Source organism: Pelobates fuscus, chromosome 6 (genome assembly GCF_036172605.1).
Source record: "Pelobates fuscus isolate aPelFus1 chromosome 6, aPelFus1.pri, whole genome shotgun sequence".
Classification (NCBI taxonomy): Eukaryota; Metazoa; Chordata; class Amphibia; order Anura; family Pelobatidae; genus Pelobates; species Pelobates fuscus.
Genome location: NC_086322.1, coordinates 75,977,249 through 76,004,903, shown reverse-complemented (window position 1 = coordinate 76,004,903; position 27,655 = coordinate 75,977,249). Strand labels below are relative to the sequence as shown.

Sequence of the window (27,655 nt, the reverse complement as noted above, 5' to 3'; positions counted from 1 at the left end):
CCCCCTAAGTCAAAATCCAAGGCTCTGCATGATAGCTGGTAAAAGTCCCTTCTCAGCCACATTAACAATGCAGAATTAGCATTTACGTATTACCAATGTCAATTTCTCTCACCTGGCCAGTATTGATTGACTGAGAGCTGGGGGCCAAGACAATCATTTTAGTCCTGGTTGACAATGATAATATGTTAATTCCACATTATTAATGCGGCCGGACAGGAGTTTGCCTTTAGCGCTGGTGGAGAACTGATCTGTAGTAGATCTATTGTTCAGAAAGCCCTTTTACATAATGTTATCAGACACATGTGATTGTACATAACACGTAAACTGCAGAAATTCTCCAACTGTTTACACATTGCAAAGAAGATCTTTCCTAGAACCAGTGTTTCCACTATCACTTGCTATGGGCCAGATTCCTCTCTCTACCTTCGTGGGAGATGGTTATGTTGTAATCTCTTCTAAATACTTGACACTTACCTAGATCTAGTATACAAGAGTGGTTTTCAGTCAGGTAGACCTATAGCTTACATATACTATGCCCATATCATACCTAGAACAATAGGGATCAGAGGTACTGACTATTCTAATTCAATTAAAAATGAAATAAATATTAATGTTTTTATATAATAATACAATTTAAAGTAGAAGTGTGTATGTGTGTGTGTGTGTGTATATGTGTGTGTATATATGTGTGTATGCATACCACATGCTCCATGCTAATCATAACAACACAGTGCCACTCTGTTACATATTCTGAATAGAACATCTAAAGTTCTGCATAGTGGCTTTTATCCAAATTTGAAGGAATCATGAGGAGGAGAGATGAGGGGAAAACCACATAGCAAAAACTAGCAGGCTGGAAACAGCTGGTCTGTACACACAAAATAAAAAATATAGCTGTAACTCAGAAAACTATGCTGTCACTCAAACCTCAAGCCTACGTAGCCTATGGGTAAATACCTCTTTAGCTAAACTATTTAAATATACACAACCTTTCAAAAATAAAACCACAAAATAATGAGTTTTGTACAGCCAAATTCTACACACAAAAAAGAATACAGCTGTCAGCTGTAGGAATTTATTACACCATGAATTGTGGTAAAATGCCCAAAGAAATGCAGTTGGCGATTCTTTTTACAACAATTCTAGGATGAATATTGCAAGCAAAGTCACTGAAATGTACTGGTTAATTAATAGAACTCTAAATGTAAGTTTTGTTGTTCCATTAGGTCATTTAGTTACCATGTTGATTTCTAGCATGGACCGATTGCTATCTTTTTTTTCTCATATTCTATTACGGCTAAACGGCAATAATATGCCAAGATTAAGAGCACCAGCTGACCCAAAAAAATATGTTTACAATAAGAGAAAGAGAATGATGTTTTACAAAATACTTCATTACTTTGATGTAATGGTGAATGACTACTATATTCAGATGAAAAAGATTACCAGATGCAGTGAACTATGGTTTCCTAAACTCTTGATAATAAAATACAATATCTGTTCTTCAGGTTTGTCAGTGGGGTCGCTTCACATACGGCATAGTGTCAAAGATTGTGCAAACAACTTGTGCAGTTTTGCGTTCACTAATTGTCTTAGTAAAAAAAAAAAAGAAGTGTGGATCGGATGTAAAGTCATCTTTGTAGTTAACACATATTGGTCAGGTCAGCTATAGTTGAGTTTAGCAAGAAAAAGTGCCAATAAGCTATACTGATTATAAGTACTCAGCCAGTTATCGTGATCTGACTTGTAGTTGAGCTGCCTATATGAATGTATAAGTGTATATGAATATAAGTATATATGAATGTGAATGTCTACGTATACGAATGTGTATATAATTGTGAGATTCTGAGTTTAATTTTGGCGGCAAAGGAGTTAATTGTTTTAGTTTTAGTCTAGTTTTAGTCAACTAAATCTCCAGTAGATTTTAATCGACACAACTAAAATCTAGTGGGTTTATTAAAGTCTCATTCGTTCAGCCTCCCATGTGTCTCATTTCTTCTCCTCCCTCCCCTATGTGTCTTACCCACCAGTGTTAATTTTGGTGGCAATTTTCAATTTAGTTTTAATCATAGTCTTTTGACTAAAATTCCATTTTAGTTTTAGTCGTATGTTAGTAATCTGAATTGTTTTAGTTTTAGTCAACTAAAATCTGACAAAAATTGTTAGTCGACAAAATTAACACTGGAGGGGTTGCATAGTGAGACACAATAAAGGGGCAAATTATATTTCCACCTCGTGTGCCATTTAATACAGATTCACCTAATTTGCCTGATAGCTATCTATATCTCAAAAGGCTTCCTAGCTAGCGCACATTACATTTATATCTGTTGTCTAGATTTTTTTTTCTCTTGTTATCAATTATCATACCAAAAAAACAAAAACATTGGACCAACACGGACCTGCCTTGTTTTTGTCAGCTTCTATTTGTCAGCTTACAAACTGAGAAAACCATTCCTAAAATGCTTTTCATTGAATCATATTCTCCATTTGGGAGTCAGAAGGATATATCAACGGAAGGCATACATCGAATCAATCTTTAACACTGGTGGAGATTGAAGGTCCCAGAGTTGTAAATTAATTCCGTTCAGGGATCCAATACCAGTTACACTTATTCCCTGTTCATATGTCGTCCTCAAATAAGAAGATGTATTTTATTTTATTTTTTAACATTACCGATTCCTTAAAAAGCATTTCTGTTTTAGTGCTCCATGGCCAGAGGGTCTTGCAATGCATCAGATTATAATGTAGCAAAGGAAGCAGGCAGCAAGTAAACTAATTTAAAGGTTTTTAGATACTTGTCATATTTTATGCTGCAGGTCAAAAGTTCGGAACTATATTTCCCTTGACTGAACACGGCATAGTTTATTTATACTACTTATTCTATTTCTACTCATGTAGTATGGTAACATTGAAACTGTGATTTACTTATAATATGGAACAAACTATAGAAGTATTCTTGCAATCATTTTACAATGACAAGATACGTGCCAATATGGGAAAGTGCCATTTGAATTTCAGCGTGGGGGAAAGACATACCCAAGAGAGAAATTCACTCAGCGATCAAAAGCTTTATGGCAAATTCAAGGTAAGTAATCACAATAGAAATTCTATCCACAAACTGAAAAAAATCCTTTTAGCTCTGCCTTTTGGATCTTGTTCGCATTGCATTTAGAATAGGACCCGAGATGAAAGAATGCTTTTCAGTTCCACGTTTAGGAATAGAAACACGCGTATGTATTCAGCCAATGCTTCAGGGGCCATGATGAGTATACAGAATTTTTATGCATCTCTGTTTAATGCACTCAGCCTACAATGCACCAATAGACCCTGTAGCTCTAATGGGTTTTGAATGCCTAGACTGTTATTTGTCTGGAGAAATAAGAACTTGTTTTGATTCTTAGCTCATTGTTCAATATTCACATCACACCTAAAGGATTTGAGATCATAAGGACTTGGCTATTCATTCGTTATCAGCTGCTAAATTCCCTTCATGAATCAACGACTCTGTAAGGCTTCTTAATGGCTTCTAGTGGTGTTCTTTCATCATATCAAAAAAAAAACAACAAACAAAAAAAATAAACCATGAAAGCATCGGACTGAGGTCACCACATCACTTTTTATACACGTCACAATGCACCCATTTGTATCGTGCAGGAAAAGTTTGAAAATGGTTGTACCTTTTCACCACAAAGGAGAGTCTAGGAATGGGATATGATTGCTATTAGATCAGAGAACACAGAAGATGAAGAGACCGTGACTCAATGCTAGATGAAGGTGCAGACCAGTAATTCTCCTGCTTTTCTCCACAGCTGTCAGTTGAAAATAATAATAAAAGCTTAATGCAGTGCTGTATTGATTACATAAGACCCACCTCGGGGCACATTCCTCCTCTTTCTGGCTTGGTACAGCTTGATGACCTTTCTATTATTTACTTAGAATTTAAATAAGGGTAATCTCGTAAAGGCAATGCACCAATTACATGAAAATCACACAAACTTCAAAGTTTGAAGAGGGCTGAACTAGTTCATTTCATTTTTTTTATGTTATGTGGGTAATATTTACTTACTTTTTTCTTACATTATTATTATTATTTTTATGATATTTATATAGCGCCATCAAATTCCGCAGCGCTTTACAATGGGTGGACAAACAGACATGTAGTTGTAACTAGACAAGTTGGACACACAGGAACAGAGGGGTTGAGGGCGTTTTATGATACGCTTTTATGAAGTGGGTTTTTAGCGATTTTATGAAGGAGTGGAGACTGGGTGTGCATCTAACGGAGGAAGGAACCGAGTTCCACAGGAACGGTGCAGCCCTCAAGAAATCTTGAAGGCGAGCATCAGAGGTGGGAGTACGAACAGAAGAAAGACTTAAGCAAATAAAATGCAATTGCCTTTAACTATACCTACCACATTAGTCATACCTAATGTTGACTGTTTATATCTGTTTTCCAGAAAATTTTTTGGAAAAGACTTTTGGATGCACAGCTGAGGTATTGCATTATTAAAATATGCCAGTTTCAGAAAACTGTTTTTTTAAATAATATTTCTGTATATTACTGAAATATAGGAAGAATAAATTTCATCAAGGCTTTTTTTTAAGTTGCATTATGTTTCAATGACACATTAGCCACTTGTACAAAACTGAATGTATAGAGTATAATGCTATTTATAGGTTTCAGTCTGATCTTCACAATTATACGTTAGACAGCAATTACATTTTTGTGCATTATTTCAAAGGAAGCTAAACATAACTGATACTTTCGACACAGCAAAATCCAAAGATTACTTCTCACTTCTAATCCTTCTTGATCTACTGGCTGGATTTAAGAGTGTAGGCCCATACAATTTTTCCGAGGTTATCTATTCTTTTTGAATCCATCATATTGTACTTTTCTGGATGTTTCACCTTCTTACCCTCTCACAATAACCTCTCAGGAAAATGAAGTTGAAACCTGTTTGACCCCCTAAATCTCTCCTTTTATCTTAAAATAGTTTAGAACAGCCCTGGATGAATAGACCATTTACTGTGACACCAGAGTTTACGGTAGATTTGTCTGTTTTTTTGTTTGTTTGTTTGTTTTTTCACTTTCCACATGATAGAACAAATACAAACCTGTTACTTATTATTATTATTGCTTTCCTGCATTGACTACTACAACTACTTAATTTGTAGCTAACCCAAATCCCATTCACATCCCCTGTAATCTGGTCCTTATATAGCTATTAAAACTGTATGTGTTTCTTGTTACCACTAACCCAATAGATCACAATCGGCGCTTTCTATATAGCAACACGTTACTTTTAAAATCTTCCTTATACTATCGACTTTTATACATCTAGCATGGTTCAAGTTATATCTCACATTCCTGAAATATCTCAACTTGCGTAATCTTACCTGTGTGCACAAGTGAACCATACATTCCAAAATGTGTGTACTATTACTTAACATACACAAATGTAAATGGTAATAGTACATTGAACAGCGCTACGGAATTTTGCTGGCGCTATACAAATAATAAAATAATAATAATAACAATAATTAGAAGCACTGCTTAGTTATCTTACTTCCATTTATGATGCACCTTTAAGTGGAAATCCAAATGTTCAAACCCTGTACATTTTTTTTTTTCAAACTGATCTCCATAAAGGAGAACTGACATGTTAAAAAAATACTACTACTATTATTATTACTACCAATAATAATGCTGGCTAAAATTTGCTGCACAGCTGAAAGATAAAGAAAAGAAATGCTTTTCTAGAATCAAAAATCAAAATGTATGTTTGTGCTATAAATGCTATTATAACTCCCAGTATTTCAAATGGATAAAGAGGGACAAGGCAGTTCTAAGAAATTTTAGGTGATTTACTAATAAAATTAGCTAAATGTAATTTAGCATAAGAATAATGCATCTTATTTACACATTTATTGTAGGTTAAAGACACATTACTGTGAGTATTATTGCTGTGGAGCTCTGTTATACAGTCAGACACACCAACAACATGGAGCTCCTAGCAAAGAGGGACAAAGGGATTATGTTTAAGAATATTGACTGTCCCTCCTAAAAATGGATGCATGACAAGTACGTGGTAGAGAGAAATCCTCTGTTGGTTAAATAAAAAAAAGTCTCTGTCAAATGGTACTAGGATCAAAAAAGGAAATTTCCTGTCTATTGTGCGCAACTGCTGAACCTTCCACTGATGACTGCTACGTGTAGTCAAAACATAGAGACTCGAGAAGATTGGGTGGTCTGATAGTTTGGATTTATATACAAAAGTGTGCTTGTATATGACTTTGAAAAATACATCTGCCAATTACATTATAGATAGATAGATAGATAGATAGATAGATAGATAGATAGATAGATAGTGCGGCAATAGCATAAATTGCTAGACTTTTCATACATTAAAACACTTTAGTTTTGGTAGTGTATAGTAGCAAACAATACAGTTGCTTTTATTAGCCCAAAAAACTGTATGGAATTTCACACAGTCAGTTGGTCTGCAATATAATTCAGAACACATTTTACTTTTTCCAAAACCAATTTTAAAGCCCTACTAAAAGAAAACATTGGGAAATCCCAGATTATTAACATTATTATTTATTTTTAAATAAAAATAACATTTTCTAACTTTTTTTAAGACTACACACAAAGGGCAATATTAAACATTTGATCATTTTGAGTTTTTTTTGTGCAGTAGCAGCTACTTTTCATTCATTGTTTCTTTAATTTAAATGAATGCAGGGTCAATATAAGTAAGAAATAACGTAACTTACAGAAGCTGCGTTTTTCAAAGAAAGCTATAGAATTTACAATACAGTATCTTTCTAGAGCTGTCAAACATACTCAAGCTAATGGAATGGTAATTGTGTGCTATCCTTCCAGCTAAAATACTTCTACGTAAGTATTTCTTCTTATCTAACAATATCCTAGGGCAACTGAGTGCAGGCACACCCAAAACATAGTTTGAAGTATGGACCCACCTGTAAATCTGGTTACGGGTTCAACAAAAATCCCTGAATTGTTACTGCAGTTTTACAGCTAGATAACCTTATTGCATGAGTAAACTAGACAAAGTAAAAAGTCAATCTTCTTTACGCTTCCACATATAGGTATTAAAATTAATTCAACAACATGCGGCATGCACAGTGACAGATAACAGCAATCTGTGTGTTTCGTACCCTTGTACTTAAACCAAACTACACTTTTAGTGCAAAACCACTGGCCCTCTTATAGCCATGCAATGGTCCTCACTGGCTGCGTAATACGGAGCACCTGAAAATATGTGGGATGTGCTGCTAGAACTTCAAAATCACGGTCAGCACCATATCTACTAAATTACACCGAGACATAAGCAAAACAATCAAATATATTAAATGTATAACATACATAGCAAAAAGAAAAAGTACTTAAAATATAATAATAATAATGAACACAAGCAACAGGGCACACACAAAGTATAAATAAAATAAAATAAAAACATAAATAGATTGCGGTGACACGGGACACTGCAGCGAAATCAGCCATAATGGCCTGCTCCAGGAAGAGTCCAAGTGTGAAACTGGACGCCTGCAGTGTTGCAGTGTATGCAGACTTACCATTTTCGGTCCTACTGTCCAGGCGCAGGTTCCTGCACGTCACCAAACTACTAAGAGAGAACGGCATCAGGTACCGATGGGGAGCCCTGGGAACTCTAGTGGTACCAAAGGGGGAAGAAGTCCACGTCCTGTCAGACACGGAGGACCCAACAGACTTTTTGAGGCAACTACAACTGCCCCCCATACCGGTGATGCCCCAGACGCACCATAGGGTCGGACCCCTAGCAGCCGCAAAGGAGAAGACATCTAACTCCGAGAAGACATCTAACTCCGAGAAGACATTTAACTCCAGGGCGAGGGAGAGAAGGGAAGCCTCCAGACGGCAGAACCCCCCAGAAGACAGCCCATACTCGCTGTCCTGATGGACCTCCACTCAGCTACAGTGACAACGAAGCCTGGGATATCTGAGGCCCTGTGGCTATAAAGCTATACCAGACGGACAGCAATTATTACATATAAATGCCAAGATTTTACTTTTACATTTATGTTTATGTTGTAGGCATCCTGTAGACAGACTCATAGCACCTCACAGCTTTTAAGGGCCGCAGGCGTTATATGACAGAGGGGACCGGGGGGCTCAGGGAACGGGAGACATTCCCTATACTAACAGAGATGTAACGGCTTGGGGACACAGGAGCGGGGACACACAAGACCCCCAACCCCTTAACTGATAACCTCACCCTAACGTCTTAGACTGCAGATCCGGGTAACCAGCCTGAACACGTATCATTATTACCCTACTGCCCTACACCTATAGCAATAACCTCTGACCACTCTGACTTAGTATCCACACACAATGTCCCTTAGCGGTGCACTACAAAGACAGCAGGTTATAAAACCACTTGTAGTCTTTTAAAGCATCTAAACCTTAACCACTTAACAAAACAATGAGTATTAAGATGTTTCAAAACTGTGCAACATCATCATAGGCCTGGTCAAGGAATACATTTTATTGCCTACTACTGCTACTGGGACACTGCTGACGTGTTTGTCAATGTTTGTCAACTTTTACTGCAAAAACAAAATAAAGAATAAAAAAAAAAAAAAAAAAAAGATAATAAATGTAGTAAACGCTGTCACTTTGCATGCTGCATGGTGCCGAATGGATTTTAATACCCATATGTGCGAAGATAAAGAAGATTGACTTTTTACTTTAAATCCAGTTGCCGTTATCTGTCTATTTTTTGCATTTATTTTTGTGGTTGGACCACCACATTCCATACGGCAAAGGATTGGGGTCACCATAAAAAAGCAGGTATGAGCTGACTGTGGATTTAAGTCCTGTGTGCATATATTACTCCAGCATTTGTGGATAAATGATTGGGTAAACTATCTGATTAGGAAAACTACGTTTAAATTAGATATAAAATGGTGTACTTTTTCTGTGTGTAATTGCATAGCATATTTGTTTCTGTTTTTTTTTTTATTTCACTGCAGTGACTCAAAATATAAAACTTTTTCCAGCATTTCTGTGACTTAAGATTAAGCCTCCCAAATATTTAGCCTTATTTTTCCTTTTCGCTAAGAAATGAATTTGCTTTTATCCTTCATTTTTTGGACCAACAACAGATCATGAAGTCTTATATAGTCATTAAAATGTTCTGAACCTTTTAAAAAAGGTTTTAGTCACAACATTTCTTCTTAAGACCTAGTTATTATGAAATTCTAGACAAATATTGTATTTCTTAAATTATATATCAGGCACTTTAGTAAAATAGACAAATATTTATTGTTTCATATAAAAAAGTATCACTTTATTCATCAAATGTGCACATCATTTGCAAGTACAGCAGTTTTCATTTTTTCGGTAACAATACGATATTTGCAATATTGTTCATAAATACTTTGTGTTTCATGACAAATCAATACAAAAAAATAATAAAGTACTGACGCTTTACCTTCTACAACAAGAAGGTAAAATTAGATTAAATTAAATCCCTAACATAATTGACAAGGGATTATATTCTGTGAATTAGTTTAGGGGCCTGGAAGAGAGTCCACAAATTTCTTTGCATATGTCACAGAAAAGTCTTGGAGTTGTATATAACAAAAGTAAAAGTTAAAAAGTTTCACCACAGGTGCTGATATAGTGTTCCAAGAAGCAGGTATCATTGGGAGTTAAATAGAGACAGTCACTTACTTCTCTGAAACGTACACCATTGATTAAAACATTGATAATCAACTATAACTTGTGTTTACCTTGTTGGTCATTCCTTTTAACAAGAAAGATCTAGCATATGACATTACTGATCAGTTGAGTCAAGGCAAAGCCAAGGTAAACAATAAATATAAAAAAGAAGAAATAGAAACATTGCTTAATTTCTCCCTTTCGCTGGACTATTTCTCCAAGCTGACTTATAGGTGCAAATTACAGAGTTTATAAAAATGATTGACCGGGAGCTAAGATGAAAGTGCCCAGTTGGAGGATATAGAAGTGTGGATTTCTACATTTAATTATATTTTTTTAAAACCTTTTTTTGGCAAGTATAAGGAATAACGAATCATAACAATAAAAATCCTGAGATATGACTGTGCCTCTTTAAATAATTCAAATATTAACCTGCTTGAGATCCCGATATTTAACAACCTGTATATTTGCTTGCTTTACTGTAGGTGTTTATTTTACAGATTATATAAAGCTTTATTTTCCAATATGCTACCTATACTAATATGCTACCTAAACTAAATAGTTTTTTTAAATAAGGTCATAATGTATTGTGTACACCAATATTTGGAATTTTTTTTGCCCACAACTTTCTTAGTTTAGGTCATTTAACTTCTGTACACTGTCCTAAGTGGTTCAGAAATGGTATTTTACTTATGATTCAATTCCATCTTGGCTCAAGATAGTAAATCGACACTCTGGCACCTTAAAAACATTATTGTAATGAAGTTGATATAGTGCGAGGTGGTCCTGGGTACTGGTTTAAACCCAAAGTTTTGCCAGAAAGCACCTGATTGCACTGCCCCTCCTGTTTCTATTTAGGCAAGAAGCCTCACACTGTGTGTGATAGATAGATAGATAGATAGATAGATAGATAGATAGATAGATAGATAGACTGAGCTTGTCAATGGACTCTTTCAGCCTATAAATTGTGCCTTGTCCAAAGCTTTCAGACCAATGTCTCGGATCTGCATAGTAAGTGGATTGGCAGAGCGATTGGGCCCCAACTAAAAACCATACAACAAAAACATAGGATTTGTGATAATTAAATAAAAGGTATGAACTAATGGAATAAATATATGTTCAACCAGCATCTTATGATGAGAGAAGTAGGACTTTACCAGTACAATGGCAAATCTACTTGCAAAAGTAATAGCTTAGAAGATACTTTACTTGTTTAAAAAGCATAAACCCAGTGGTCATAATCTGTAGAACTGTGATTGTACTACATGAAAAAATTTACATAAAGCCAATGATAGAAGCCCTTTAATTCACCATTTGATACACTTTCTTATTAAGGTGAAGTAGGCAATTAATAGAATGACATTGCAAAGCATTATAGATAACTTTACTTATACTGATATGACTGATCAAGTTTTCTGTTCCTGTGTTTTGCTCCAAAAAGACTATGTCTACATATTAAATGTTGGTTAGAAATAAAAAAAAAATATTTTACCCTTCAACTTCATGAGCGTGAGCATGAGCTTATTCAATCCACCGGAATTTATAGTTATCTAAAAAAAGAAAATAACTGGATGAACTGTAGAACTGGATAATAATTAAATCTTCCAAAATAGTGCTCAGCTCTTTCAACAGGAAGGTTTTGCAATTATTATTTCTGGGTTGAGGGGTGGTTTCATTCCCTTTGGGATGGGTACATTTCCAATTTTAAATACTTTCTTTATAAAAAAAAATATACTTTAACACCCACCCACTATTTTCCAGTAATGTAAATAGAATTTTTGGTGATTAATATACTTCCAGTCTGTAAAAAGCGGACATACTGATAAATGAAAAACATGGAAGCTTTTTTTTTTTAATGCATTTTGTTTACAGCACAACAAAGAATCCTATTGTACCAGTGACTTCTCTTGCTTGTTAAAAAAAAAAATGAAGGGACCAGCTGTCTAGAAGCGTAAAAAGCATTTTGAACAAAAGTACTGTACTCAATATAGTTAATCAAAAGCAGACTTTCAATAGTAAATGGACTTTTCAAAAATAGTCGGTCTGTCTGCCCTGTTAAAAAGAGACAGGAACTGGCATGGGGAACGTGACAAGCCCTAATTTGTCTTCCAACCTTTATCATAATTTGATATATATCGTATTCTGGCCATGTTATGTCAGGAGATATACAAATTGGAAAAAAAAAAAACACAAATAAAAAAGTATTCAGTGCATTTGTTGAATGTCTATCAAGTTGAATTGTAAATAGAATACTTAAAAATAAAATAACTCATGCATCTTCATATCTCGCCTTGGTGTGAAAGTGTTTATGTAGGCGTGTGCGTGTGTGTATACACACACTCTCACACACACACACACACATACATGTGTGTATATATTGGTATGTGCTAATTATAAATATATATTTTTTTTAAATGTGGGTAGCATAAAACAGCTGCCCGGCTGAAATGTGTGTCAGTGACATATACTCCTTGGATAAAATATTATTTTAGAAAAATATTGAATAGGCTACCTATTTTTGATGCAGTCAACATACAGAAAACATATTTATAAGTAGATATTGCTAGAGTGCACTAAATGCTTGTAATCAGCCAGGCAAAAAAAAATTTTTTTTGTTTTTTGTTTTTTCTATCATATTAAGACTGTTTCCGGTTTTCTTTGTAAAAGCATGCAGAGCTTCAGACACACCATTTATTCAAAGCTTTAAATGAAAGCTCCGTAAAGTGTCTTTTTTTCGTTTTTTTGTTATATCTATAATAAATATTCATCTTTATATAATAAATATATATATTTTTTATTTGCTTATTTCATAATATGAAAATAAAAATGCTCCTTCGCAGATTGCATTTTAAAAGTCCTGTCTTCCACTGCGTTAGTTCTTCTTCTTCTTTTTTTTTTTGTTTTTTTTTAATAAGTCCATCGTTGCAGGAAAATACATGATAACATTTTACAAAGCATCATAACAATATACATTACAGAAATCACAAAAGGTTATACGCAATGCATTCAAAAAAAAAAAAAGTAAGGGAAGGGTAAGGTGAACCATTTATACATACAGCGTACCTTTTGATTGCAAACTTAAACCATACGATGACTCCATAGGTATTCCACAGTCTTGTTTTGTGAAATCCATTTTGTAATAAGGCAAGTAATATAATACTTTCAAAAATGAGTTTATAGTTTGTTAAATGTATATATAAATGGTTTTCAAGGCTTTCCAGTGTTTCCGATGCAAGTGACTTGTAGCTTCTTTCAATATTTTGGGCAGCAGAGTCAATCTATATACACTGATTAGAGAAACTCTGAATGAACAACAGTTCCACAATCACATTTTTTTTCTACCGCTTTAAGACAGATATTTTTCAAGATCGCAGATGAGGATCACAGGAGGAGTGTGCAGTGACCTGTGGATAAATAGAGGTCTTTCAGTTTCAAGTTTAATTATCCCCAATGAATGAGGACTTACAAAATGATATGAAAATTACAAACACCTGAAAAAAAATATTGCTTTTCTGCATTAGATAGCATTGGAATTTCCAACATCATTAAAGGTAAAATGGATTGCTTAGAGCAAATGAAAAGATAGCTATCCATGTATTTTCCTGTCATTGGGTTATAAGGGGCACATAGCTGCAGATAAATTATAATTATGGGAAGCAGATAGAGCAATTTAAAAAAAAAAGAAAAGAAAACTGTTTAGGATAACAAACTAAGGCACGGGTTTCCTGTAAGAGCAGAAATTCCAATATCGAATATTTCTCATCCTCTATAGGATAAGCACCATGCTTATTAATTACAATGTCAGGAGGTAGCACAAGCTGTATATTGTGTGAGCTCAATGGAAAACATAAAAATACAATCATATTATATATATTTAATTCTAATACATAAATAACCCGATAAAAAAGGTATCTCTAGAATTCATTAAGAATGCTTTTACAAATTGTCAGAAATAAAGAACAATACAATACTTTATGCAGTGAAAACACATTTATAATGTCTGTGCAAATTAAGGTCGTTGTTAGAAGAATAGATTCATGAGAATGGCCTCTACTGAGTGCAATCTTTCCTACTGCTACTTAACATGCTTCTATTTGTAGTTGTGGCTTACACTATAGAGGTAATGGCTCAAGAGGAGAATTGTGCCATGATGTCATGTTGTGGTTTAAATCTGTGTTGAATGACCTAGGTTCAGATGATGTGGCAGTGAGTTTGATGAGAAAGCACATGATGTATCAGTGAGTCTGATGGGAAATCCTGATCTCAAGTTCTAAAGCAAAATGATGTACGAGAACAAAAGTAGGTAGAAAGAGTTGTAGCTAGACATTGTGCATTTAAATGGGTCTTACAGACTCTCCTGCATCTAAAAACATAGACCTCAATGATGGAGAGTCAAACCCAATGTTTAATTGTGGTTTGCCACCTACAATAGGTAAGTTGTAGGTCGCCACCTACAATAGATAATTTAAGCTTATACTTGAAGGGATTTAAAAACAAAAATCAATATAAAAAGCTAAAGCTGAGCTGATTTTTTAGAACTAGGACTGCCTTATCAAAGATCTATGTTCCATATCCAGAAAAGGATGGAGATAATTGTGCTTCTTACATGTTCTAATTTAATTGTGTTTTCAGATTAAAGTCACATCATATATACACATGAAATCCATCTAATCAATATTCCTATATTATTATTTTTTCATAAAGCTACAATTGGCCTTTGGATTGAAGCTGCATAGTTCTTGTAGTATAATTATGATCCAGAAGAAGGGAGGTATGTTTATACCATGAATCTGGTCATTAATGCAGCTGTTGATATTCAAGAACTTCACCTCTACAGGAGAACAATTGTCAATGCTTAACCAAAATTACAGTTATAAAAATCCAAAATCTCATGCTATATGTTTCAATAAATTGTCTAAATGATGCTTAAAAACTGTGAAGGTGAAAGGTCTACTTAAATAACTGTTCATTAAGCACTGCATGAATCCTCTGAGCTATGTAAATGATAATATGTCTGATGTATGTTTTTAATTATTATACTAGTATAATTGTATATCCAATTGTATGCCTTTTGCAATTATACTTTTATTTGCTTCATTTTTAAACTCATATTTATACCTAATGTAATTGTGAGCAAACCACAAAGTCCTATAAACAAAATGATCTAAGTCAGAAATGTGCTATTAATATTTAACGTGTGAGCAAAAGGCCTGCTTTGAGAGAAATGTAATATTGCAGTGGGGATCTTCTATAAGCTTTTTCTTTTAATGTGTAGGCATGCTAACATCGCATCAGTACGGTTTTCATCAAAGGTGACAACCCACATTCCCAAGAGCTAAGAGAGTACACATTACAACACGTCCCTTATTTTGAACAGGTGACATGATCCTTTGCACAGCTGTTTTAAGTTTTGCTTCACTTCAATAACAATCCCTGGGTAAACATTGAAAATGTGATCAACGGAACAGCATTTTGAAGCATATCATATATTTTTTTAAGCCATTTACTTGGTCCATTCTCAATGAATACTATTGGTATAAGATTAAAAAAACAGTTAAGGTCTCAGTCTGTTCTATTTGGTTCTAGGACAGAATAATCTATTTAATCAAACGATTAATTTGTTGGCCAAATAAAAGGTCTCTGCAGTCAGATCATCCTTATTATTGTTAGATGTGATTTTGTTTGGGTTTATAAGCTTGTGTTGAAGATCATATAACCAAGCAGTGGATCTGTTCTATAGTAAAACTATAGCATAACTAATAACTTCCTGTCCAGACAACAACAATTGCCACTGTATGCCTTCAAGTCATGCAACATACAACACACAACGTCCTCCAAATAATTAATTTATCCTACTGGTATATTTATTCAAAATACTGGCTATTTAAGTATAGGGTTTATGATAGTATGATTAAAAAGACAGAAACTGTTTTCACATTGCCTGATATATAAAGTATATCTTGTGAAAAGTGTATTGTATTTGAAAGAACACATTATATACTAAATGTCCTTTTTTAATAGGTATATATAGCCACATGTGTAGCGTCCACACGAGATACCCAACTAGCTGGAGAGTTATATAAAATACCATATATTTCCATATTGTCCTAATACTGCGTTATTTTAACTAAGAGCCAGTCTACCAGTCTGTGAGCTTAACAACAGATGGTTGACAGCATGAAGTGTTCCAGTTGTCATTTCAATTAACACATTCATCATTCTTATTGGGCATTAAGTAAATGGTGATGTAACTTAGAGTTTAACAATAGATTCAGGTCAAGTTGAAGCTGACCACACTTCAATTTAGATGTTGGACCAGAAATGAAAATGCTTAACCATTAAATAAAATGAGTTGCTATTGGGTTTCCAATCAAGTTGTAAACTGTAGGAAAAAAACTTTAGCTGGGCTCTGTTATGCTACCAATCAATTCATTATGCATTACTGTACATTTTACAACATATTCTATAAAATTAATTGTGGCCAACTTCTGAGACATTTCATTGAACCATATTATATTAGTAAATATCACACGGAGAAGGTATGGGGTAAACATAGCAACTGATCTAATGGGACATTAAATGGTTAATTTTTAAACACATCTGTTAATTTATTTCAGCTCTATAATAATAACCTACGTGGTAACTCTGAAACCTTCATTAACACAGCTAATAAATACATGACAGCAATGTAACTTTGTCTTTTTTTTACTTGCTAAATTATAATGGGAAATTATGTTAGAAATAATGAGTCCGGTATATATTTTAGCCCTAGAGTAAGAATATTATATGCGTACAATTAATTCTTAAACTAAAAAAAAAATAAAAAATATATAACTGACTCTCTTCATTTATTTTAATTTTCATTTTAATGAATAGAAAAAAAAAAGAAGTTAGTAAGTAAATGATGTTGCCCTGAGGAGATTCGCAATCAGGAAATGCAGTGGTTGCGACCACAAGTGAGAAGTGCCTACACTATACCAAAATAGACTAGCTTTTGTTTGACGTTTTGATCTTCACACTGAATTGTAAGTGATCTTATCCTCAGAGGACGGGGAGAATGAGCTGCAGAAATGTGGTGGAGCCTGAAGTGACTTAGCTGAGATTTTCTTTCATCAGTATGTGACTTGGTGCAATAGAAGAGGAGGGAATCAGAAAAAAAAAAAGATACGCAGAGGGAAAGGATATAATGAAAAAGTAAATCATTCTTCTGAAATTAGTCAGGCATACAAGGAAAATACTTAATAACTTATCCATTTTTTTCTATTGAACCCTGGGACTTTTTCATAGAAAGCAGAGATGACTAAATGAGTGTTGTGAAGGGTCCCAAAGACGATATTTCCTGATTATCACCAACATGTTTTGCACATTATCTACAATCCTTCTTTGCTAATGGCAGAACATTGGTGGAGTTATAATATTGGTGTTTCCAGCACATAAATTATTTAGCAATTACAATGAGAAATTAAGAAGTCAAGTGAATTTTCAATGTGTATATATTTTATTTAATTTACCATCTTATCCTAAATGGCAAAAGTCGTACCTATACTGTGGTTAAACATCAAGAAGCTTCCAATTAAGAAGGGATAGATTTTGTTGACAGAATTTTAACCTAAGGCATAAATATGTACCATTTGTATATATGACATCCAATCATTTAGTGTACGGATTTCAAGGTAAGGTAACCAACCTTAAAACTGCTCATTCTGAACTTTTTCTATTTTGGTCACCTGTTCTAGAGAGATCTGCCATGTTAAAATAAGTTACCAAATAGTGGATTACAAAGAACTTGGATTGTATGGCCCTTTGGTATAATATTCTGGGTCCACAGAATACATAACTAAGTGGTGATGGATTTAGGACTTCATAAGTCAGGAGCTAGAATTTGATGGACCTTAATGAAAGAAGTTGAATTTATATTTCCCTTGTCACAGCAGAGGCTATGGATTATATATGGAACACATAGCAAACCTAAAAAGCTGAACTAGATCACTTCTGAATTCTCACTTCCGTGCAATTACAATGTTACATATCTGGTTATGTGGATGTCCCCACAAGAGGAACCACAGCCATGAAGCATAGCAAAGCCTGAGTACCATAGATCGCAGCCATGAAGCATAGCAAAACCAGAGTAATACAGAGTGTCTAGGAAGCAACTGGTATATAGAAGAAGGCATGTCTAATTCATTATGAGCGGAAAGTAGAGTAAAAAGAGAAAATAAATTGAACTTTTACATTGTGATTACTCTGAACCCATTTCAAAGCTTCTGTGTGGAGCTGCCACTTTAACAGACCCTATGCTGATTTAGCCCCTGTAGCTTATACTGCCAGGTAGCTATCCAGATGTGTAGCTTCCATTCATACAAACAATGATGTGCAAAAATAGATGGACGGTAAAAGCTGTTTTCCAGATTTTTCTACCTTAGATTATATGACACAAGTCTTTTGATATTGCCTACTCTTGGACAAATAAAAGTACAAAAAGAAACTGTGCTGATTTGTAAGGACAGTAAAGGCGTACTTTACAGGAAGCTTTTGTTATCCAACATGTTTTCGCAAGTAATCATAATCTTACCAGAAGCTGTTGAGTTTATATATTATCATATATAAATCTAAATGACTTATTACCCTAATTTTGTAGTCAGTCTACTGGCATACAGATCATATGCAACTTACAAATTTAGAGGACCTTAAATATTATAAGATGGTTATGTCTGGGTCTTTTTTTTGGGGGGGGCATAAGAGCATAAGACATTAACGGTGAACGGTGAAAGGTGAACTTTAGGTGCTTTATTTTATTTTTAGATTATATACATGTTGCAAATGTCTGTGTTTTCTCATTTTTAGTTTATTTTAGAATAGTTTATATTATTTGATATATATTGTAGTACAACGATTTAATACAGTAAAAGAGGTACGTGTGTCTTATTTTCATATCCTATGAACCAAGCTAGAGTGATGACTTCCAAAAGTAATCAACAAAAATAAAAATATCTATATGATAAAGCATCTTCTATTACATTTAATAATAGTTTGATGATCTGTGAAACACCTTACCAGTACAAAGTTGACATGAGCATTGTGGGGAAAGTACTGGAAATCATGTTAAAGGATAGGATTGTTGAACTTCTAAAATCTCATGGATTTCAAGTTTAGAGACAACATGGGTTTACTTCAGGGAGATCATGCCAAACTAATCTTATTGATTTTTTTAATTGGGTAACTAAAATAATAGATCAGGTTGGTGCAGTAGACATTGCCTACCTAGATTTCAGTAAGGCGTTTGACACTGTTGCACATAGAAGGCTTATCAATAAACTGCAATCTTTAAGTTTGGATTCCAATATTGTTGAATGGGTAAGGCAGTGGCTGAGTGACAGGCAACAAAGGGTTGTAGTCAATGGAGTATATTCGAAGCTTGGGCTTGTCACCAGTGGGGTACCTCAGGGATCTGTAGTTGGACCCATTCTCTATAATATTTTTATTAGTGATATTGCAGAAGGTCGTGATGGTAAGGTGTGTCTTTTTGCGGATGATACTAAGATATGTAACAGGGTTGATGTTCCAGGAGGGATAAGCCAAAAGGCAAATGATTTAGGTAAACTAGAAAAATGGTCAGAGTTGTGGCAACAGACATTTAATATGTGCAAGATAATGCATCTTGGACATAAAAACCCAAGGGCAGAGTACAGAATATTTGATAGAGTCCTAGCCTCAACATCTGAGGAAAGGGATTTAGGGGCAATTATTTCTGATGACTTAAAGGTAGGCAGACAATGTAATAGAGCAGCAGGAAATGCTAGCAGAATGCTTGGTTGTAAAGGTAGAAGTATTAGCAGTATAAAGACTGAAGTGCTCATGCCATTGTACAGAACTCTGGTAAAACCTCACTTGGAGTATTGTACGCAGTACTGGAGACCGTATCTCCAGAAGGATATTGATACTTTAGAGAGAGTTCAGAGAAGGGCTACTAAACTGGTTCATGGATTGCAGGATAAAACTTACAAGGAAAGATTAAAGGAACATGCATAGCTTGGAGGAAAGATGAGACAGGGAGGAAATTATAGAAACATTTAAATACATAAAGGGAATCAACACAGTAAAGGAGGAGACTATATTTAAAAGAAGAAAAACTACCACAACAAGAGGACATAGTCTTAAATTAGAGGGGCAAAGGTTTAAAAACAATATCCGGAAGTATTACTTTACTGAGAGGGTAGTGGATGCATGAAATAGTCTTCCAGCTGAAGTGGTAGAGGTTAACACAGTAAAGGAGTTTAAGCATGCATGGGACAGGCATAAGGCTATCCTAACTATAAGATAAGGCCAGGGACTAATGAAAGTATTTAGAAAATTGGGCAGACTAGATGGGCCGAATGCTTGTTATCTGCCGTCACATTCCATGTTTCTATGAGCATTGAATTGCTTATCAAGTCGTATAAATTGCCTCTATTATCCCTACATGAGTATTGGCACTGTGGGGGAATCTTAAGTCAATCGAATCGCAGGATTGAATGACACGGATGTTTTGTTGCCGTAGAGACCAAGTTTGGATGTCTAAGGAAAATGTTCTAAAATATAAGCCAAGAACTAAGAGGCATGAAAAGAAAGGGATATAAAAGGAATTAAACAAAACAGAAGTGCAGAGTTTAAGAACATAGAAATAGACCTGGATGAAACAGAATGCCAGACTATACAGGTGTTCACACCAGTTTAATTCTTCAAAATCATTTGCAAAGTAGTTTTAAAAGCCTGGGCTATTAAACATGCAAATTCTTTTAGGACATACTGTGTACTGGAGAGAAAAGTACTCTACAAAAAACAAAAGCAATTGCAAAAAAAAGAAAAAAACTGAAAATGTGCTTTAAATAAAGAAAATGTGAGTACACAAAATTATACTACATTATTTTAATCATCATTTTTATGATGCCCAAAGAAAATGACTTTATTTTCAATACCGAAGCAGCCTTTAACAAAGTATTTTAATAAATATTGATTATGTAGAAAATAAAAATCTGTGAGACCAACTTGACCGACAATGAACAGGTCTTAACAGTCTGATCTGTTGGATAATGCCCTTCCAGGGAGGTGTCAGATGGGCCTTTTTGCTCAAATCTGTCATAACTGGGCACAGATACTGTTTGGTAAAACTAAAATAAAATAAAAATTTGCACTATTTATTTGCTATTTATTTTTGCACTAATAGTACAATTTTATTATCCCAAGTCATTTTAGAACATCAGTTTGTATTAATTGATATAGCAACTCTCAAAAGAAAAGCTACATAAGTAAAAAATACCAGACACCAATATCTAACCAACTGTATGAGGTTCAAAAAGAGACTATGTGGTGCAGTATCGTAGAGAAAAACGCATAATAAATTAAAGACATAACAAACTGGTGTAGAATAACAATAATGACAAGCTGAAAAAATAACATTAAGGATGTGTGTATTCACCACTGCAGTTTTTACTGCTCACTTAGGATGCAACTTTATGGCATCAAGATTCTGTCAGAACAAGATGTAAGAGGGCAGTATAGGAAGCTAAGAGCCAGAACTGGAAGTTAACACATTTTGTCAATAGTAGATTTGAGTAAACTCGAAACGCCAACATCTTATGCCCTTAATGCATCATTATTTTTTCTTGATGCGTACATGTAAAATTCTTTGCTTTTAGAGACAGTACCATGAAGCTTTTTTTGCTTTTAGATATTGCATGACTAATTTCCAATTTAATTTTTTAATAAATGAGAGAAATAATTTCTGGTTATATTTTTATATGATGACATATAATCTTATTGTTTTGGATGAAAATTTTGGATTCAAAGAAATATAATTTTCTTTTTTTTTTTAAGAATAACTATTTACTAGTGTATGGGATGACAAAGCTATTTTGTTAAAGGGACACTTTAGGTACCCAGACCACTTTAGCTCATTGAAGTGGTCTGAGTCCTGTGCTCTTTTTTCACTTAGTGCTGCAATATAAAAAATAGCAGTTCGATGGGTAGACGTAGCACCTGTGCGACTTTGAACCAGACAATGATTGTCTAATATGCAACTTGTTATATGATATACTTTTGAGCACATGTTGTACCTTGAGTTCTTTGCTTGCAAACCCTCAAAAATAAAGAATTAAAAAAAAGAAAATAGCAGTTCCAGAGAACTGCAATGTTTACATTGCAGCACTAAGTCTGCCCTCTGTGGCTGTCTAACAGACAGCCGTTAGAGGGCTTCCAGAATCCAAATGGACTTTTGGTCCGTTATCTGACGCTGGACATCCTCATGGACCTCCAGCATCAGATTTTAGGTCTTTTTCAGGTCTAATGCGAGCGTAGGCAGCGCCTGACCCAGTGCCGGTGGACATTAGCGCTGGATTCAGTTAAGTGGCTGAAGGGGTTTTAACAAACGGGTTTGTTTTCCTGGCACTATAGGATCCCTTTAAATTAATTTTATATTGTGCCTTATGGGTTATACCCAACATGACATTAAATATGAAGAGTGGAATGGACACTACTAGAGTTAGGGTGGTGGACTCTATTGGCATTTTAGTTTTTTTGGGGGGGTGATATAGTCACTTCTGGCATCAGGCAGCTTCTGTTCTCTAGGACTGGCCTGAAATGCTTGTTTCAATGTACTTTCCTTGAGAAGTCATTGAAAAGTTGTTTAGCGAGAATACTTTGTAGTTCATATAATTCGTCATGAGGAAAGGAATACTACATGATACTGTGTGTGAAGCCAGTGTTAACAATATCGTATTGAATATATTAATAGAAAGGACACAAACAGACTGATATACCTTATACATGCATTTAACGTATCATATCTAAGAAGAATTGATTACGTGCATTATGCAGGAAAAGAACAAAGCAGAGATACAAAATATGCAGGTGAATACAGAATTATTATAACAGAGATAACCCCAGGGAAATATAAATTCAATTACAGTAGTGGTTACTATTTGTAGTTCTAAAAGAAAAAAAGATAATGTATGTTTGTAAGCTTGCAATAAGCTTTTTATGAAGAGTCATATTACTGACAGGATGTATCTCGAAATGTTAGGAGTTCATATTGGAGCCTCGCTTTGCCAACAATCCGAGCTAGCCATGCACAGGAAATTAAAGAATAAGAGAATAAAACAGAGAAAGGAGTTTACACTGGTTATCAAGCGAAGCTTTAAATGCTATCTTTGTGACTTCAGTTACATACCAATCTCTGAAATCGATCTTGACGGTAAGGCCCACATGCAGAAATCAAAATAAAAAATGGGACTGGAAAAGAAAATGTAAACAGTAAAAATATGCAACATATTGATCCAAATAAAAAAAAAATTGTAAAACAAAATAAATATGGAAAAATGTTTTTTTCAATCTATAGAGGAGTACTGAATAGTTGAAACCAAAAAATAATTCAAAAACAAAAAAAGAACATAGCACACTGCATGCATAAAGTGGTAATCATATTGTTTTGAATCTAAACAAATGCTGTTTTAGGTTGGCTAAAACAACCTATAAAGGTCATTGTAAACCAAGCCCTTATAACCTTCTTAAATGGACAGGAATCGCTTTGAGACAACCGTTTCATGCAAAAGCTTTTAAATTTGATTGAGACAGTAGCCTCATTCTGCAGGTTGCAAAAAGCAAGTAAATATGTGTTAGTTTTTTTGGAACATATTTACCTGCTTCTTCTTTCTTGTGCTTTCTGCACCCACTCCAGAGGGCCACTGATGTAAAGGGGCATTCATCACTTAAAAAATATTTTTTACACCAACAATCACTATTAAACAAATATACAAACCAAAATAAAACAAGATTTTTTTAAAAAAAGTATGTAATAAATGTTTAGAAACTTACTTTAAACTTGGTCAGATTGCATTATTATGCATGCCTTTTATATGGGGAGTTTCTTCAAACCCAGCGCTCACTCACTTAAATATCCATCTCAGTTTCAGACTAGTCCAGTATTGTCAAAAAGAGGGCATCACTGTGCAGCATCAGGAGAGAGAAGCCCAACACTGAAGCTGGCACCACATGCAGGACCGGTGCTAGGATTTTTAGTTACACAGGCGAAGATGCATTTTGGTGCCCCCCACCCTCGTTTAAAATAAGGATCATACAAACACAGAAATAATCATACAGAGACATACAGACACAGACAGAGACATACATGCAGGCATATAGACATACATACAGAGGCATACCGTCATACAGACACATACATACATACATAGACAGACATACAGAAACATACATACAGAGACATCCAGGCATACAGACACATACATACATACAGGCATACAAAGACATACACGCATACAGAGACATACAGACACATACATATATACAGGTATACAGAGACATACAGGCATACAGACACATACGTACAAAGACATACAGGCATACAGACACATACATTTGTACATACAGAGACATACAGGCATACGGACACATACATTTGTATATACAGAGACATACATGCATACAGAAACATACATACAAAGACATACAGGCATACAGAGACCTACATACATACATACAGAGACATACACACATACAGAGACATACACAATTACATACTAGTTCAATCTTGTCCCCTGGATGCATGCTGTCTGGCTCCTTGGAGTCCTGTCCTGCAGCCCAGCCCCATCACAGGGCGCCAGCCGCGCTGTGTGGTACACAGGGAGCAGGGATATGATGTCATTCATATCCTCGCCCCCTCCAACACATGGCGGCGGGCACCTGGTCGCAGGGGTTGCAGGGCTGTGACCCCTGCGACCGCGGTATTTACGCCAGTGCATGCAGATGCACACACAATTAAAGGACCACTACAGACACCCAGATCACATCAGCTCAATGAAGTGGTCTGGGTGTCAGGTCCCTCTAGTTTTAACCCTGCAGCTGAAAACATAGCAGTTTCAGAGAAACTGCTATGTTTCACCGAGGGTTAATCCAGCCTCTAGTGGATGTCTCACTGACAGCCGCTAGAGGAGCTTCCGCTATTCGAAAACACTGAACGTCCATAGGAAAGCATTGAGTAATGCTTTCCTATGGGCGGTTTGAATGCATGCGCGGCAAGAGCATTCGGAGCTGAGAGGCGGAGGGATCCCCAGCGCCAAGGGAGTCCGGCGCTAGAGAAAGGTAAGTGCTGAAGACACACACACACTCTCACGAACAGATGCATACACACCAGCTAACAGACACACACATTTACTGACAGACACACTCAGCGACAGACATACATACACACTCACTTACAAAACATACACTCTCACTGACAAACACTCACTAACAGACATCAAACAGACTCACTAATACACACACAAACACACTCAGTAAGAGACACACAGTAACACACTGACACTCACTAGCAGACACACTCACTGACACTCACTAGCAGACACACTCACTGACACTCACTAGCAAACACACTCACTGACACTCACTAGCAAACACACACACTGACACTCACTAGCAAACACACACACTGACACTCACTAGCAAACACACACACTGACACTAGCAAACACACTCACTGACACTAGCAGACACACTCACTGACACTAGCAGACACACTCACTGACACTAGCAGACACACTCACTGACACTAGCAAACACACTCACTGACACTCACTAGCAAACACACACACTGACACTCACTAGCAAACACACTCACTGACACTAGCAGACACACTCACTGACACTAGCAGACACACTCACTGACACTAGCAAACACACACACTGACACTCACTAGCAGACACACACACTGTCACTCACTGACACTCACTAGCAGACACACACACTAACACTCACACTAACACATGTTTTTTTTTTTATTTAATCCCTCAGCCTCCTTACCTTTTTGGAGTGCTGAAGGGATTCCCTGGGGTCCAGTGGTGCTGCTGGGCTCCTTGGCTGGCTGGCTCCCTCCCTGGCTGGCTGGCTTTTTCCCTTGCTGGCTGGCTGTCTGGCTCCCTTCCTGGCTGGCTGGCTGGCTGGCTCCCGGGCGGGCGCGAGGGAGCACTCTCCCATGTGTGCTTCCTCTTCAGCTCCCTCGCGCACCGCGTAGGGATGCCGGCGCCGGAAGATGACGTCATCTTCCGGCTCCGGTATCAGTATGCGGCGCGCGAGGGAGCTGAAGAGGAAGCACACATGGGAGAGTGCTCCCTCGCGCGCCCGCAGAACCGGGCGCTCGGCCACGCTACAACAGGTCGTCGGTTGGAGGGGAGCGCAGTGCGCTTCCCTCCTTCCGGTCAGCCTGATTTTGCGCCCCCACGGCCGGTGCGCCCTAAGGCGGCCGCTTGGGCCGCCTTATGGTAGCGCCGGCCCTGACCACATGAATCACACTGATAAGACTCCCTCTCTTGTCCTTCAGTCAGGATTTAGCAAAATTAAAAGATCTTCCAATGTGTAAATCTGTCAGGAATGCCAAATGCACTTTTCAAATATTCCTAGGGACAGGACACTGATTGGTTAGTTCAGTGTTCCATCTGGTGTGGGTGTGGAAAGCATGAGAATGAAGAAGCAGGTAAATATGGACACAAAAAATCATATCTTCCTGCTTTTTTCAGCGAAAGCTTTTGAATGTGACTGATGTCTCAAATGATACATACATTTCCCTTTTGCCAATCATTATCTTATCCCTAGGAATGCTGGGAAAGTGCATTTTCCATGCCTGACATTTTAACACATGTGAAATTGGAACTTTGTAGCATCCTGATTAGAGAATAGAAAAGGATTCTGGTAAGTGTAATCATGTAGAATAGGCTTCGGTGTCGGGTTTCTCTCTCCTGCAGCACAATAATGCCCCATTTCTGTCATTAGTGGACTGGTCTGAAACGGGGATAGGTGGGTAAAAGGGGGGGCTGAAGAAACTCCTTTAGACAAGAGGTGTGGCCAAAATAACAATCTGATTAAGTTTATAAATGATTATTATTATTATATACTTTTTAAAGTTTTTCTTGTTTTATTTTGGTTTGTATATTTGTTTAAAAGAGTTTACTTGCTGGTTTAAAAAAAATAATTGTCAAGTGATTCATGTTCCTTTAATGCTGATTGCTGTAACTTTTAATAGCATTTTGTTCTTGCCCTATTACACTTAAATTAAATTAAAAAAAAAAACAGTTTGACTTTAGTGAACAGTCAGCTTGGCGTCTTTTCTCAAAATGGCTATCACACCCGACATTACGCATGCCAGTTGCAAAATTGTTGCAAATAAACTTGTAAAACAGAGTCACTATGATAGTAGAGGATACAAAATTTAGAGAATAGTAATAGTAATAGAAATGCTAAATATGATTGGTTTGGCCATCATATTAGATATAACAAATCATCCTAGCAATATAAAAAAATAGTGCATTTACATTGGAAAATGTTCTATCATATAAAAGTTGCCACCTGTCTTTTTGACTTCAGTTCTCTGATTTATACCCTATCATGTGAAATATATAATTTAGTAGATTGAACAGACGTTTCCATAGAGCTATGGAATATACAAAAATGTAAAATTCACTGATCTAGTCCTATGAACACAGTAGATTGCCTTTCATTTACAAATAACTCTTCGAATATACCGAATACACATTTTCATGCACACTACCCACTTAAGCTAAAAGCTATATTTCTGCACAGTCATTCCTTAACTGCATTAAATAAAATGTTACAACAATGTGTAAAAATACAGCAAATAAATGGATTGAGGGCCCACGTTTCACAAAAACAATCCGTTCACAAAGGCATAAAATAACAACACAAAGTAAGCAGACAGTAGCTCGGGACAACAAGTTTTTCTCCATTAAACGTGTTTAAACAGTAGATGCAAGAAGATCTTTATTACCAAAACATGTTCTGACACATATCTTGTTTTACAATTAATATTATGTCTTTATGAGCACGCACACACTTTTTCTTGCATTTTACTCTTTAAACTTGCA

At 35.8% G+C, this 27,655-nt stretch overlaps 1 protein-coding gene across 5 annotated transcripts in view; it reads right to left on the bottom strand.

Annotated features, from left to right (window-relative positions):
* PCDH7 (protocadherin 7) overlaps window positions 1-27,655 on the bottom strand; it is a 673,255-nt gene that overhangs the window by 632,179 nt on the left and 13,421 nt on the right. The window contains exons 2-3 of one of the 5 annotated variants that reach the window (XM_063457860.1): window positions 22,935-22,996; window positions 12,574-13,134 (exon numbers count right to left, since the gene is read on the bottom strand). The exons of 3 other annotated variants lie outside the window; for them this stretch is intronic. In XM_063457860.1, the coding sequence (XP_063313930.1) occupies window positions 22,979-22,996 (18 nt within the window). In that variant the 3' untranslated portion in view covers window positions 12,574-13,134; window positions 22,935-22,978. Of the gene's footprint in view, window positions 1-12,573; window positions 13,135-22,934; window positions 22,997-27,655 lie in introns of those variants that run through there. One more of the 5 variants, XM_063457858.1, reaches the window with a different exon arrangement.